Below are 16933 nucleotides of genomic sequence, written 5' to 3' on the forward strand. Positions count from 1 at the left end.
GACTATGGCTTTTACACAGACTGCATCTTATACATAGACTTCAGCTTTTACACTGGCTTTTACACAGACTGCGGCATTTACACAGGCTGCAGCACCTGTGCTGTGAACAAATATAAGTCAGCCAGACTCTGATTCACCCTCCAAAATGATACACTCATCATCTGAATGGAGATCTGGAGATGGTTACAGCAGCAGTGCTGAGCACACAAAAAAAAGCTGACTTTCCTTCAGCCTGCAGACAGCAAACAATGGGCAGCCTGGATTCTGTTCTTTCCTGTCCCAAGAAAGCGTCAGAGTAAAAACAGTGAAAATGTGGCCTCAAACGTTTGCATTTTGCCTGCACTCTATTCTTTTCATTCCTATGAATAGAGACAGACAGAACAGTGGAATGGTGGCCTTGAATGGGTGTATTCTGCCTGCATTCAATTCTTCCCAGTCCGTAAGTAGAGGCAGACAGAACAGCAGAAATGTGGCCCTGAATGAGTGCAATTTGCCTGCATTACATTCTTTCCTGCCCCTCAGCAGTGAGATAAAAAAAAAAAAATTAGTGGAAGGGTGGCCCTGAACAGGTACATTTTGCCTGCATTCTGTTTTTTCCTGAGGTAGTGGCAGTAAAAAGAATGGAAGGGTCGCTCTCTCTGAGACACACACAAAAAAAGGGGTCGGGGGGAGCCCAAAGTGGAATTGTCTGCTGAAAACTGAGGGCCTTACTTCATGGCTTTGATGGACGGGAAGACGTCAAGCAGACGACCGATGACCAGAGGGCGCAGGTTTTCAAAGCGCTGAACAGCTTCACGCACAAACACCAGCACGTCAGCAGCTGCCAGTTCATTGGTATCGCCAAGGAACTCCATCAACTGTGCAACAAAGAATAACATCCATGTATTTCGACAAAAACAAGAGAGGCAAGGCCTTCAAGACTCACTTGTGATAAATTAAGTCCCCTAGCATTAATTACAGAGTAATTTCCCTTTTTTACTATCTGCACCAAAAACGTTTGCAAAATAAATAAAAATTCCATGCTTAGCAAAAGAAGTTCCTGTTTGAACAAAAAATGATAATAATGACTCCTCTTGTTGTTGTGTCAGAATAAGAGGTCAAGTGCCAAGTTTAGAGAATACAAAAAAATATAAATATAACAGTAAATGCAGTTTGCATATAATTAGGCTTCTTTTTTTTATTTTTTTGTGCCCATCCCAGAGGTGCAATATTGTTTTAAACAAGATGACTGGAAAGAACTGAATTTTTCATATTTTTATGCCAAATTTGGTGTCAACTGACAAAGTATTTGCAGAGAAAATGTCAAAGTTTACCACGGACACACAGACACACGAACACACACACACACACACACACACAGACAACCGAACACTGGGTTAAAACTTTGTTTACACAAGTGAGTCAATGAATAAAAAAAATCAATAAACGAACTTCAAAATCAAATCATAAAATCATAATCAAAACACTGAAGATTATTGCTTCTGTTATGTTTTAAACATGGGTTTTTGAAGAACCTGTATACAACATACAATTTTTCAGATGAAAATTATGATGATTTTATTTTTAATAATGAAAAAAAAAAGTTAAAAAGAAAGCAAACTGTAGCATCACTGGATAAGTGTATCAAGCTGATGTGTGAATGTTTTTGTGAACCCAGAGTATCAAACATGCTAACGTGTGTGTGTGCAAAACACACACACATAACCACACACACACGCAAACCCACTGGGCACACACCACAATCACAGCTGACACCCACACATACCATTCACAAACACACACATTATCACACACACACACACACACACACACACAATCTCACCACAGGGATGATGGTGGAGGCCACGTCCGGGAACTTGACGCTGCTCTGATGCAGGGTTCGAACCAGGAGCTGCCGGTACTTGCCCGTGTCCTCGTGCTCCACGTTGTTGGTCTTCACCACCTCCTTCTTCAGCACCAGCACCATCTGATTCACCACCACCACTAATCTCAGTCTCAGTTTGTCAAGGAGGCATCACTGTGTTTGGACCAACCCATATATGCTACACCCCATATACAAGGCAAATGCCTGATCAGCAGCATAACCCAATGCATTCAATCAGGCCTTAGTTGCATGCATACATTTTGTGTACCTATTCTTCTTCTTCTTCTGCGTTCACTCGTATGCACACGAGTGGGCTTTTACATGTATAACCGTTTTTACCCCGCCATATTGGCAGCCATACTCCGTTTTCGGGGGTGTGCATGCTGGGTATGTTCTTGTTTCCATAACCCACCGAACGCTGACATGGTTTACAGGATCATTAACGTGCGTATTTGATCTTCTGCTTGCATATACACACGAAGGGGGTTCAGGCACTAGCAGGTCTGCACATATGTTGACCTGGGAGATCGTAAAAATCTCCACCCTTTACCCACCAGGCGACGTCACCGTGATTCGAACCCGGGACCCTCAGATTGACAGTCCAACGCTTTAACCACTCGGCTTTTGCGCCCGTCTTGTGTACCTATCAGTATGGAGTTCTTCTACAAAATTCTGCCAGAGGACAACACTTTATGGTTGCCATGAATTCTTTTTCAACTGTGTGTTGCACACACAACCTCGGTTTATTGTCTCATCTGAATAACTATACGCTCAAAGTGCATGCTGCCCATGGGGCCTAAGTTTATCGTCTCAAACGAATGATCACACAAGTATTCATATCAATCAATCAGTTATATAAACCAGAAGACATCAATTTATCATCTCAATCAAATGACTAAATAAGTATCCACATTATTCAATCAATCAATCAGTTACATCAATAAATCAAAAGACCTCAATTCATCGTCTCATGCGAATTACTATACACTGATCAATATCAATCAATCAATCAGTTATATCAATCAATAAATCATATCAATCAAATACAAGCAAGCAATTGCATCAATCAATAAATCATTCATATCAATCAAGCAAGCAATTACATCAATCAATCAGTTACATCAATCAATAAATCATTCATATCAATCAATCAGTTATATCAATCAATAAATCATTCATATCAATCAATCATTTATATCAATTAATCAGTCATAGCAATCAATAAATCATTCATATCAATCAATCAATCAGTTATATGAGTCAACCAATCATTCATATATCAATCAATCAATAATTTTACAATCAATCAATCAATCAGTTATATCAATCAATCACTCAATCAGTTACACCAATCAATCAATCAGTCACCATGTACCTCCTCAATGGTGCGGGAGTTGACCAGTTCCAGAGCCAGGCCCAGTGTTTTCTTCCTGACCTCCAGGTCCGGTGCTGCCAGCACTCGCAGGATGTCCATCACCAGTTCCTGAGCACGCACAGATGAAGCCATGGGCATTGCAAGTCACAGCAGTCATGCTCTAGATCATCATCAACTTCGGTCAGTGTTTCCCATAACCTGCTTTTTCTTTGTCGTTGGGGCCCTGCACTGCTGAACGCATCAACTTCTACCTTCAGGCAAACGCTTCAGTGTTCCAACTCTCAAAACAATCAGAGCTAAATGCAGCTTTATTGTAGAATCAATTCAGCTATTGAATAACAATAATGCGTAATTATTATGTCACTCCATAAACTGTAGAGTATATATGTGCAAATTACATCCTCTCTAATAAAAAAAATATTGTTGAAAAGTATACTGTTATTATATGTTTATGTTTAATTTCAGTAAGATATATTTTACACCTGTCCTGTAAATGTGATTATTGCAGGTGTACAGCTATGATTATGTTTTCTCTAAGTTCACATTCAAGTAATTTTTGTCTACTGTCATTATTGAATGTTATCACTGTGATTATATATTAAGATAAAAAATAAAAAAATCCCTTGGCGAATAGTTGTCACTGAACAGAAAATAGACTTGGTACTGAAAGGGTTAAGTGGGAGTGCAAAGGGGAGGTAACCTACTTCGGGAGGTTATCGGCCGACAGCTACTTTCGTTTTCTCTGCATAAACAGGTAGTAGTTTGCACAGGACAGGAATCAGACCCCTGCCGGAGTCTGCACTGATGGGTCACGGTTAAGTATGTGTAATTAAATATATAACCAAGCGCAGTCTGAAGTATAACCAATTCTGCCAGGCTGCCACCTACCTGCAGAACTTTCTCATGGGCAGGCACTTCCTTCAGGGCCACCAGGCGGTCCAGCACAATCAGCTTGACATTGTTGTCACTCTCCTTGATGATCAGCTCAATGTAGCAGCTGGCTGCCGCCTGTCACAGTCACACACTGACATGAAAACTTAGCCCAAGTTTTCCATCACTTACATCAGTGCACTAACATTCACATGCATGCACACATGCACTGGCACACACACACATACATTCATTCACACGGACACACACTATTTTTCGTTCAGATGGAACTCCTCCGAAAATAAAAACAAAAGTCAGCGCACACAATGTTCATGGAAACATACATGAATTGAATGTAATATAAGCACCATATGCTCATGCACATACATTTTCCCCATATCGAATTTGAATGAATGCCTACATCCACAGACACCCAACCCCTCTACCCCCTCTTCCCCCCACTCCCCGAATGCCTCCCAGCAACCTTTCCCTCATCCCCCCACATACACTTAACCTAACATTCTAGTAAAAAAAATTTAACAACAACAAAAAGTTTGCATCATTAACACCAGAAAAGCAAAAACAGCATCAAAAAGAAACTGAAATGCATCACTTCAACATGCTATCTGTTCACCTATGTGTGTGGGTGTGTGTGTGTGTGTGTGTGTTCGGGGAGGAAGCAGAGGGCTGGCTTATGAATGAGAGTATGCATACACAAGCACTTATATGTATCATATGCATATTTGTCTAAAATCTGTTTTAGTGTCAGTACATAATTTCTGTTTCATGTTTGTTCATTTTTGCACACACACACACCCTTCCTCCCCCTCCACCTCCCCCCACCAAATATTCCTTGTCATCCCAGTACATGTGATAATAAAGACATGTTGTATTATATTTTATATCATTCTGTTCTGTTCTATCCTATCATCAACCAGGCACCGAGGTGACTGACCCGGATGGCAGTGGGGGCGCTGGACAGCGTGACAAGGGTTCCGGCAGCTTCGTATCTGACAGCAGGACTGGAGGAGTTCAGCAGGTTGTAAATACATCGAATGAAGCGGGCACGCTCTCCAGGGTTAGCGTGGCACACCTGGGAAGACACCATGCACAATCATTTTAATATATTCTAGACAAAAATCTTTTGCATGGCACACCTAGGAAGATGCATTGCACAATCATTTTAATATACTCTAGACAAAAATCTTTTGCATAGCACACCTGGGAAGATGCATTGCACAATCATTTTAAATACTCTAGACAAAAATCTTTTGCATGGCACACCTAGGAAGACACCATGCACAATCATATTAAATACTCTAGACAAAAATCTTTTGCATGGCACACCTAGGAAGATGCCATGCACAATCATTTCAAATACTCTAGACAAAAATCTTTTGCATGGCACACCTGGGAAGATGCAATGCACAATGATATCAAATACTCTAGACAAAAATCTTTTGCATGGCACACCTGGGAAGATGCCAAGCACAATCATTTTAAATACTCTAGACAAAAATCTTTTGTGTGGCACACCTAGGAAGATGCAATGCCCAATCACTTTAAATACTCTAGACAAAAATCTTTTGTGTGGCACACATGGAAAGACGTATGGACAAAAATCTTTTGTGAGGCACACCTGGAAGAATGTATGGACAATACAATGGTACAAGGTGTGACATTTTTGTTATTGTTGTTGTTGCATATCTGTGTACATGCAAAGAAAAAGAAAAACTTGATAATAGAAAAAAGATGTATGGACAAAAATCTTTTGCGAGGCACACCTGGAAAGATGTATGGACAAAAATCTTTTGCAAGGCACACCTGGAAAGATGTATGGACAAAAATCTTTTCAAAAATATTTTGACCAGCACACCTGGGATGATGCCATGCAGTCATTTTAAATACTCATGGACAAAAGTCTTTTGTGTAGCACAACTAGGAGGATGCCATGAGCAATAACGTGAATACTCATGGACAACAATCTTTTGCATGTCGCACTTGTTTGGCAGGGGAAGGCACCATGTACAATAAGCCAGTGTATATATATCACTCAACAACCCTGACACGTGGTTTTCCATCCATGAGATGCAGTGGTATGATTCTAAAAAGTAACAGACTGCAAGTTATGTGCATGCATATATACACTGTATGCATACACACGCATGTAAAAATATGTGTACAACATGTGCAGGCATGTAAAAAGAACTTTGTCCCCTGCAATACTAGTAACAAATAAGAATGTGTGTACACAAATACATGTTCATAACAAACAAGAATTCAACGTAATGCACACCCACAGGAGCACACAGGTACACACATACACACACACACACACACACACACACACACACACACTGCACATGTCTTGTATTTCTTTTGTTTTGGACAGTGTTTAAAGTCTTTTTTCTGTTGCAAAAGACAATGTGCATTTGAATCCTCAATGTCACTGGATAACATGCACTGTTGAACATGATGGCAGAGGACTGATAGATGTAAAAAGACATGGATGGATAGGTGTTGATGTGCCTAAGAGTAAGACTCATGGATGAAAAAAAAATTAATAAAGAAATAAAATAAAATGAAAATAAAATAAAATAAAATATATAAATATAAAAAACAGAATAACTGACCTTGTAAATCAGCTCCACAATAACCAGCTGGAGAATGTCCCCAAAGGAGTTGACCTGGTCAATGCAGCTGCTCAGGTAACTCAGGGCACGCTCCTGAAACACAGTTCACAGTGTATTCTCCTGCCACAGATCACAGTTATACTGCACATACAGTACTGACATCACACTGCACTAAACATCAATGCATCCAAAAATTCTGTTGGTTAATTCTCATTTATCACCAAATGAACATGATCATTATTGACAATAGTAAATATTGGCAAAGGGGAGGTTACCTACTTCCGGGAGGTTATTGGCCGTAGCTACTTTCGTTTTCTCCGCATAGGCGGATAGTAGTTTGCACAGGACAGGAATGTCAGACCACTGCCAGAGTCTGCACTAGTGGGTCACGGTTAAGTATGTGTAATTAAATATTTTTTATCAAGCTTAGAAAAAAGCAATTCTAAAAAAAAAATTAAAAAAATATTTTTAAAATTTATAAAGTTTAACACTTTTTTCTTCAAAAAGGAACTTTAAAATGCTAGATAGATTGTAACTAAGAGAACACAGTTGCTAACACCTGACACTCAGCCTCAGAACCAAATAATGAAAATCCTCATTTTTATGTGTGGTTTTTTTTTTTTAGTTTAATTCAACATACCACGACCCTCGGAGGCAGACTCCAGCAGGGGTCTGATACCTGTCCTGTGCAAAATAACACTCAGCCTCAATTTAATTCAGTTTTCACACACATCACAACTAACATAAAGGAAGTGCTGAGTATCATAAGTAGCATCCATAAACAAAAACAGAAGGCCCTAAAGTTTGATGTAAACAAATATACAGAGGGAAAAAAAAAAGCCAAAAGAGAACAACTGTGCACACTGTGAAAATTGAAACTTACTTGGTCAGCATGGATCAACATCATGAAAGCGTTTCGCTTACAGGACATGTCCTGCTCTCCCTCCAGGAAGTTAGCAATCAACTCTGGGGCATCGGGAATCAGGAAGTCAAAGTTCCTGCCAACCAAACATACAAAGTAAACATATATATACACATCACAGAATGTTTCCTTCAAACATGATCTGGAAGTTAGTAATCAACTCTGGAGCATCGGGAATCAGGAAGTAAAAGTTCCTGCCAACCAAACATACAAAGTAAACATATACATACACATCACAGAATGTTTCCTTCAAACATGATCTGGAAGTTAGTAATCAACTCTGGGGCATCGGGAATCAGGAAGTCAAAGTTCCTGCCAACCAAACATACAAAGTAAACATATACATACACATCACAGAATGTTTCCTTCAAACATGATCTGGAAGTTAGCAATCAACTCTGAGGCATCGGGAATCAGGAAGTCAAAGTTCCTGCCAACCAAACATACAAAGTAAATATATATATACACATCACAGAATGTATCCTTCAAACAAGATCTCCTTTACACTTGAAATAAGAAACACTGGTGCACTTCTACTGAACCCTTTTTTTTCCCTTTCTTTTTTTTTTCTTCCCTTCTTTTCCTACCCCATCATATGCGCTGTTTCAGTGGCATTACTCTCATGCCACCTGTGCACACCTGTTAAGGGAACGCACTTTCAGAAAAAAATCAAAACCAACGACAAAAGCCCAAAATGTGCACACCTGTAGATGGTGTAGATGGCCAGCACAGCGTTGCGTCGAACGTACGAGTGACGGTGCTCCAGGCACTGCCGGATGGATGGCATGAGTGGCTCCAGAAGCTCTGGCTCCTTCAGCTTGCACAGGAAGCGCAGCGTGGACCCACGGATGAACTCGTTCGGGTGCTGCAGATCCTGTGCACAACATACGGAAAAGGTATGATGTCATTTTTGTTGGGGTTTTTTTGTTGTTGTTTTTTTTTTTTTTGCTATTGCTTTTTTTATTTCTAAATTTTGAATACATTTAATGATATTACAGTGCATCCAATGACCTGTGCACAACACACAGAAAAGATTGGTTGTTGTTGTTGTTTTCTTATTTTTGTTCTTTCAGTTTCAAATACATTTAATATTACAGTGCATCCAATGGCCTGTGCACAACACACAGAAAAGGTTCGTTGTTGTTGTTTTCTTTTTTTTTTTCTTTCAGTTTCAAATACATTTAATATTACAGTGCATCCAATGGCCTGTGGACAACACACAGAAAAGGTTGGTGGTTGTTGTTTTCTTTTTTTTTTCTTTCAGTTTCAAATACATTTAATATTATAGTGCATCCAATGGCCTGTGCACAACACACAGAAAAGGTTTGTTGTTGAGTTTTCTTATTTTTTTTTTAAATCTTTCATTTTCAAATACATTTAATGATATTACTGTGCATCCAATGGCCTGAGCACAACACACAGAAAAAGTTTGTTGTTGTTTTTCTTATTTCTTAATTTTTCAATTTCAAATACATTTTATGATATTACAGTGCATCTAATGGCCTGCAAACAAAACACAGCTGAGGTTTATTGCTGTTTTTTCCTGTTGTTTTTTTTAAATATTTTTTTTGCTTTCAATTTAAAATGCAAAACTTGTATTATGTCCAATGCATCAGTTTCTTTCAGTTCCTCAAGGAGGTGTCACTGTGTTCACACAAATCCATATACACAACACCACATCCTGTACACAGATGCCTGACAGCAGCATAAAACAATCCTGTTGTCCGGCTTTCAGAGCTTTTATAAACATATGTGTACCTGTCAAAGTGGATTTCTTCCAAAGAATTTACCAGAGGACACTTATGTTGCCATGGATTCTTTTTCAGTGTTTCATCCAAAAGGCTAGAAGCTCAGTTTGATTTTCCAGTCAAACTAGTAAGAAAAGGCAAGACTCGGGGATTTGAACCCAGGACCTCACAGACACTGTACTGGCAGATAAGCTTCTTAATTATTCTACCACCTTCCCAGGTCCAAAGACCTTGCCAAAAACCATTTGCAGAGAACCAGGCTTTGACACTCTACCTAGAGACCTGAAGGATGTTCTGTATGGCGCTCGAATGGCTCTTCAAAGAGTTGAGTAAGAAGAAGAGTTTGTCTGCATCTACTGCTGACTTTGGGAGACAAAGACAAAAACAATTAATATAACTGGCAGCAAAGCTGACTTATCATGATAATGTTCAGCCATTCAATGAAGTGTGAAAATAAGCCAATGATTTTTTAATTACAATACAGAAATACTAGAAATTACATGTTTGATGTATTTTTCGTTTCTCACACCATTTACCCACTGTCAACCTAAACACAGATTCAGCAGGTATAAAATTACAGGGTCCAGGATGTCAAAATAAAATGATATAAAACTTTATTGTCTTTAAATTCACTGTTATCATTTTCACTCTAAGAGACTGTCACCCTGTTGAATACACTACTGTTTTAACTTTCTCTCTCTCCCATCCTTACCTACTGTATGTCTCAGTTTCAGTTTCTCAAGAAGGCATCACTGCTTTCCGTTTCAGACAAGTCTATATTCACTACACCACATCTCTGGCAAATGTCTGACCAGCAGCATAACCAAACATGCCAACCACTAGTCGTCAGGCTTTGAGTGCATACCTTTATCTTGGTGTACCTATCAGAGAGGATTTCTTCCACTGGGTTCTTTTTCAGTGCACCAAGTGAATGATGCACACGGGACTTTGGCTGACAGTCCTCTCCAAATGACTGGACGCTCAGTCTGATTTTCCAAACTTGGGAGAAAATGTGAGACCAGGATTCAAACCCAGACCCTAACAGACACTGTATTGGCAGATCAACATTTTAGCCATTCTGCCACCTTTATTCCCCTACCCATGTGCCATCATATCACCCTCTTCCCCTCTAGCTTTGCCTGAAACTGCCATACACTAAGATACAAATGTGTGACTGGTAACCCCTCTCAAATCTCCCTGGCTTCTCTTACTTTTCGGTAAGCGTCACAGACGAGGATCATCTCCTGCATGAGCTTTCCGTCAGGGTGGTACTTGGGGACCACCTCCCAGAACACCAGCAGCAGCTTCTTCACAACATGGTCCTGCATGGGCATCACGAAGCGGATGACCGTCATCAGCAGTGAGGTCATCTTCTCCCCGTTCAGGATCATCTGGATCACCTTCTTCAGGGCCTCAATCTTCGTGCGCGAGTCCCCCTTCTCTGCAGGACAACAGGAAGGTGGGTTCGAATCTGTTAGGTGTGCTTGTACATGAGCAAAATGACGTTTTATTTGGATATCAAATTTGTCATAAAGTACAGGGTTTTTTGTTTGGTTGGTTGGTTGGTTGGTTGGTTGGTTCAACAGCGTTAAGTGTGGTTGTCTGAGAGTGAAATGGCATTGGTTCAAATGCATTAGGTGTCGTTGTCAGAGAGCTAACTGCTGCAAAATGGCATAGGTTCAAATGCATCAGGTCTCATCGTCCGAGAGCGAAATGGCGTGGGTACAAATGCGTTAGGTGTGATGCACACCATGAGGCCAAGACAAGAAATTAATGTTCATGACACAGCAATTCTTTCTAAGATTACTTGCACATGAAAGATCAATGGAATTAACATTCAGAACAAAGAACAAAGCAAAAAGACAGCACATCACTGGGTCAGGCAAAAAATTTATGCTCATATTATCGCACCCTCTATCTCACATGATCTCAATGAGATCCATAGTAACCAATATTATACTACAACAAACTAAAACAAAACAAATTATGAATATACATCAATAAAAAAATAAATAAATAATAGATTTTGTTCACATATATAAATCTATTCTTTAAAATTATTTCTATTTTTGGAAACATTACAACTGCACCAAAATACAAAAAGAAAAGGAACTGCTGTTTTCCAACAAAAAGACACAGACAGACAGACAGACAAATTACCCAGATCCTGTCGCAGCTGTATCTCCGTGGGAGGCTCGCTGTCTGTGGGGGTGTTGATCAATGTGTAACATGGCTGGTCCACCATGGCCGACATTTTGTCCTGAAAACAGCACAACTCCACTGATCAGTCACATCACTCCTTTTCTTAGCATTTAAAAAATATATATAAATTATGTATAGTACATTTTAACCAGACACTGATAAAACTATGATGATGATTAAAACACTTGACCAATCCTGAGGACAAGCCTTTCTCTTCAATATCAGTAACAACAGAAACTTTCTCTACCTTATCTTTATACGTCTGTATAACAATAAACTTACTTCCTTACTAAGTACTTCACCTGATTATTTGCTTGCTCACTTTTTCAACTCATGATTCAGTCATATACTCACTTACGATGTTACATTTTAGTTTTACTTCTTTGCTTGTGTAAATGTACCAGTTATGCATATTCTTCCGCTGACGTTGACTGATGATTGGGTCAACAAATTCATTTCACTGATGAATAATGACTAGTTGGTTGTCTGAATGGGTGAGTGGGTCAGCACTTAGGTAAGTTAACTGTTAAGAATGTCCGTGTTTTAAGTTTAGTTTAAGTGATGGATTGATTGACTACAAAATATCAGGCTGGCAGGGTGGGTTGGTTGAATGGTTGGTTCAATGATTGATGAGTGGATGGATAGTTATTAATATTTTGCCTGGCTGAGTCACAGTGGGTAGTCTTACTTTACCATTAACATTCTCTGGCTGTCCCAGTGGTAATCATCACTGAAACCACATTTTCACAAAGTCCTAAAGTAAAAGTCTGCTACCCAAACTGATATATATATATAGTAAACAGCTACCTCCGCAGGCATTGTTATTCCAGTGGTAGTGGTATAGCTGCAAAAAATGGTAACTTATGATTTTACATAAATTACACTTAAGTACATCATCTACATGTAATGAGGTCATCTCTTAAATTTTCCTACAATCACAAATAACAATAAACAAGAAAATGAAAAATGAAAATGAAAATAGACACACACAAATTACAATCTCAGAATCTGTTAATGAAAGCTAATTCACTGCACATGCTCAAAAAAACTAAAAATCAAAACACAGGCACATACTGGAAAAAGATTCATGCAAGCCAGAAACCATAAAAAGAAAGGAATTAAATAAACAAATAAATAAATTAATGAAATAAAATAAAATAAAAATCAGAGCAAAAAAAATGAAGAGCTTTGCTTCCTGATTCTGTCGATGCAAAAGTATAGCTAGCAAGAAAAGAAAGAAAGAAAAGCTGTCCTCCAGCTTGGTGTGTTACGGCAGCTATCAACTCCCATCTCACCTCCCAGTGTCTCTCCCATGAGCTAAAAATATAGACTGACTCCAAGTGGAATAGCCACAAAGCCTTATTAGACAGGGAAAATGATGGGCGCAATAGCCCAGTGGTTAAAGCGGGCTTTCAATCTGAGGGTCCCAAGTTCAAATCTCGGTAATGGTGCCTGATGGGTAACGGGTGGAGATTTTTTCCAATCTCCCAGATCAACATATGTGCAGACCAGCTTGTGCCTTAACCCCATTCATGTGTATATGCAAGTAGAAGTTCAAATACGTACGTTAAAGATCCTGTAATCCATGTCAGTGTTCGGTGGGTTATGGAAACAAGAACATACCCAGCATGCACACCCCCAAAACGGAGTATGGCTGCCTACATGGCGGGGTAAAAATGGTCATACACGTAAAAGCCCACATGGGTACATATGAGTGAACGTGGGAGTTGCAGCCCAAGAACAAAGTAGAAGAGACAGGGAAATGATTCTGAGGGAAAATAAAACCATGTTTTGCTCTGATCTCTGAAATTCTTTGAAAGTTCTTTCGTCTCTCCATCTGGAGCTTGAAAAGGAGGGGTTTTTTGTTGGTTTTTTTGTTTGGTTTTTTTGGGTGTTTTTTAATCTTTTTTTGGGGAGGATGGTTGAATTGAGTTCGCTTAAATATATAATGCAACAGGCTGTTCCCCAGACTTTTTTTTCCCTTTTTTTAAGAACTGTATCTTGCTAACTTTGTATTGTCTTTCACTGTAGATGGCAACCAAAAACAAGCATAAAAAGAGTCACTCCAGAATGTTTTCCTCCAGCTTTCAAAGACAGTGCTCCACCACCATTGTAAATGACCTTGACAAAAGCTGTGCATTTTACAAAATCCGTTTACATTTATTTTTTTCGTATCTATCTTCTTCAGAATCTTCCACGTTAAATGTGAAAATGACATATCAATTTCCTTACACATTATTCCATTTTCAATCATTAATTCGGAGTCAGCTGAATAGTGAATGACAAATTCCAGGATGACACTGACAACAAGTGAGAATTCATGCACCAATCACTAAAGGAGATAATTTTGAAAGTTTGTTTTTCTTCTTTCATAAAAAGAAGAGAAAAAAATTCAAACAACAAACACTTTGCTTTTTAAAGTTTTACCTTGAGAAAAAATGTTGCAAATGCAATGTTCACACTCATCCTGGTCACAATTTCTGTTCTTTCTCTTTTAACAGCCACACCTGATTAAGAATTATTGGACATATAATTTTTCTAATGTAACTGATGAACAATATATTTTGTAGTATTCATTTAAATTCTACATTTTTATTAATCTAGACTGTACATGGTATAAAAACATGCATACAGACTGATATCTTGATAATCATTGGTCTCATGATATTACAACTTATCTTCGTATAACTACAATTATATTTCATAGATCTGTTCAGGCAAAGAAAATTTGAATGGCCATCATACTTAACTCCCTAACTACAGTAACCATGCACACTCTGATGCACAGTATTGTAAGAACTAAAGAGGAAACTATACTGAAATCATCTGAAATGACAACATAAATCTGTACCAGCTCAGCAAGGGGGGTTGTTTTTGTTTGTTGTCAGAAAGATATGAGGGTGTGGTATCACAATTCAGGCACTGAAAGCATAGGCAAGTAACTTTATATTCAATTCTGGCTTGAACAGGCAACCAATGAAATGTCCGCAGGAGAGCAGTAGCGCTCTCTCTCCTCGACTTTTTTAAGGACGAGTTGAGCTGCACTATTCTGTATTTTCTGGAGCTTGTAGAGTTTATCATTGGGAAGGCCAGCTAAGAGAGAATTACAATAATCTAAGCGGGATAAAATGAAGGCAACAGCAAGTTTGTTGGTGGCATCAACAGACAGGAAGGGGCGGATTTTACTAATCTTACGAAGCTGAAAGAAAAGAACTTTACACAGGTGGTTCACATGAGTTTCCATCGTGAGGGATGAATCGAGGTAAAAACCAAGATTGCGGACGAAACTAGAAAAAGAAATTTCTATGCCAGAACAAATGATAGACGTTGTATTTATCTGCTTGAGCTCATTTTTATTATCAGTCAACATGAGTTCTGTTTTGTCGTCATTCATTTTTAATTTTAGTTTGTTTTGTTTCATCCACTTTGCTACATTTTCTATACCAGTTTTAAATTTAAAAGCTAAACATGGAATTTCAAAGGGAATAGTAGAATCATGCAGTTGAGAATCGTCAGCAAACAGATGATAGTGAGGTACAGACTGTTGAATGATCAAACTTAGTTGTGTGTACATTGTAAAGAGTACAGGTCCCAGGACGGAACCTTGTGGTACCCCATATCTGAGCACAGACGGAACAGACTGGTTTCCATTTTCAAGGACAGAGTGTGTGCGACCTGATAAGTAGGAATGAAACCATTTCTGAACAGTACCATTGAGTCCGAACACAGCACACAACCTTCTGACCATAATTTCATGGTCTATCATGTCAAATGCTGCAGAAAGGTCCAGCAGTGACAGAATGGATACCTTGCCTGCATCAGATGCTAGCAACAGGTCATTGACCACACGTAATAAGGCCGTTTCCATGCTGTGTCCCTTTCTGTATGATGACTGAAATGGCTCCAGGAAACTGTGCATCTCAAGGTGTTTCATAAGCTTACTTTTTTGTTGTGAAAATTAAGTTAGTCAATCCCAAATATGCAGAGGTATATAGATGAGGGTTAGAACAGTATTGTTATCATACTCATGTATCATTGTATGATGACTTAATATAAACATTTTTATTCCATGTACTGATCATCTGATGAATACCAAACTGCATATTCGAGATTACAAAGATTGAAAGAATATCATGGTGTAGACATCAATACGTGAAATAAGAATGTTTACATGCGTATGACAACAATACTGTTCTACATATCTTTATAATAGTAACTTTACATGAGTATGACTATGAAAACAATACTGACTACTGTTCGCTCTCTCTCTCTCTCTCTCTCTCTCTCTCTCTATATATATATATATATATATATATCCATATATATATGATTTTTTTTAAGGCTAATGCCATTGGCAGCACTATCACTAGTAACAGTAAACAACTGAAAGGTGATATGCCAAAAGAACACAGTTCTAACTGTTATGTAAAACCATTGAAACGGTTGACACAGCAATAAATGAATATTTTTTTCATTCTAAACTACCTACTTTATCATTTTGACTCTTTTTCTTACCCACTTTAAAAGGGCAAATGCCTTATCAGGTCTGCACGCCTTAATATTGATATGATATGATGGCACAGTTGTTCAAAGCTGAAAATTTTACTTTTTCCCCCCTTTCTGTTTCGGTTCTAGAAACCGCCTTTGGCCATTTCCTCTGGTTCTTTGCTTTTGCCAAGTTGTAACAATAAATGCTTGGTTAACGGGATCCACCTCAAGATAGACCTATACTAGATTGTACTATCTGTAGTAATCTTGTGTGTCGTCGTATCTAAGGACCCAATCCACTGGACTATTCCTAGCTGCTCGTGAACTCAACTTCACGACTCGGATATCTGGAACAAGTCAACTGTGTGACTGTTTCAGACATAAAATGATAAATTATCAGAAGCAAGCTACCATGCACTGACCCATGAAACATATGAAGGGTTACAGTAAATATATGACTTTACCTTTTAAATGTTGAAGAAACAACAGCAATTCTCAGTAGACTATATTGTAGCTAATGTATTCGTTCGTTTGATCCACGCCACCAAGCACTGACGTCTGCTGGCCGACATACGTGGCTAAATTTCCGGTAACATTCATGTTAGTGTGTCAAGAGTAACGTCCCTTGAATGTCCACGCCCACAAAATCTGGTGTGTGTGGAACCCACGGACATGTTCGTGGTAGAACCGAACAATGCATGCGTAAATATATCATACTGTAGCGCTGATGTTCCCAGTTGACTGGTTCTTTGATTCGAGCAATCGGTGTCTTTAAACATGCTAACAATACTAACACTGATTTCAAATGACCTTATAATTATATTGGTCCAC

General features: G+C 38.8%; 1 protein-coding gene across 1 annotated transcript in view; it reads right to left on the bottom strand.

Moving 5' to 3' along the window:
* The window catches only part of LOC143282894 (coatomer subunit beta-like), a 33778-nt gene extending 17082 nt beyond the window's left edge, over nt 1-16696 (bottom strand). The window contains exons 1-11 of the mRNA XM_076588773.1: nt 16567-16696; nt 11573-11672; nt 10624-10853; nt 8369-8538; nt 7626-7740; nt 6743-6835; nt 5065-5202; nt 4128-4247; nt 3240-3347; nt 1823-1966; nt 712-857 (exon numbers count right to left, since the gene is read on the bottom strand). Coding sequence (XP_076444888.1) covers nt 712-857; nt 1823-1966; nt 3240-3347; nt 4128-4247; nt 5065-5202; nt 6743-6835; nt 7626-7740; nt 8369-8538; nt 10624-10853; nt 11573-11666 — 1358 coding nt within the window. The 5' untranslated portion in view covers nt 11667-11672; nt 16567-16696. The remainder of the gene's footprint in view (nt 1-711; nt 858-1822; nt 1967-3239; nt 3348-4127; nt 4248-5064; nt 5203-6742; nt 6836-7625; nt 7741-8368; nt 8539-10623; nt 10854-11572; nt 11673-16566) is intronic.
* Between the last annotated feature and the right edge of the window lie 237 nt (nt 16697-16933).

The sequence above is a fragment of the Babylonia areolata genome, chromosome 6, assembly GCF_041734735.1.
Source record: "Babylonia areolata isolate BAREFJ2019XMU chromosome 6, ASM4173473v1, whole genome shotgun sequence".
In the NCBI taxonomy this organism is placed as follows: domain Eukaryota; kingdom Metazoa; phylum Mollusca; class Gastropoda; order Neogastropoda; family Buccinidae; genus Babylonia; species Babylonia areolata.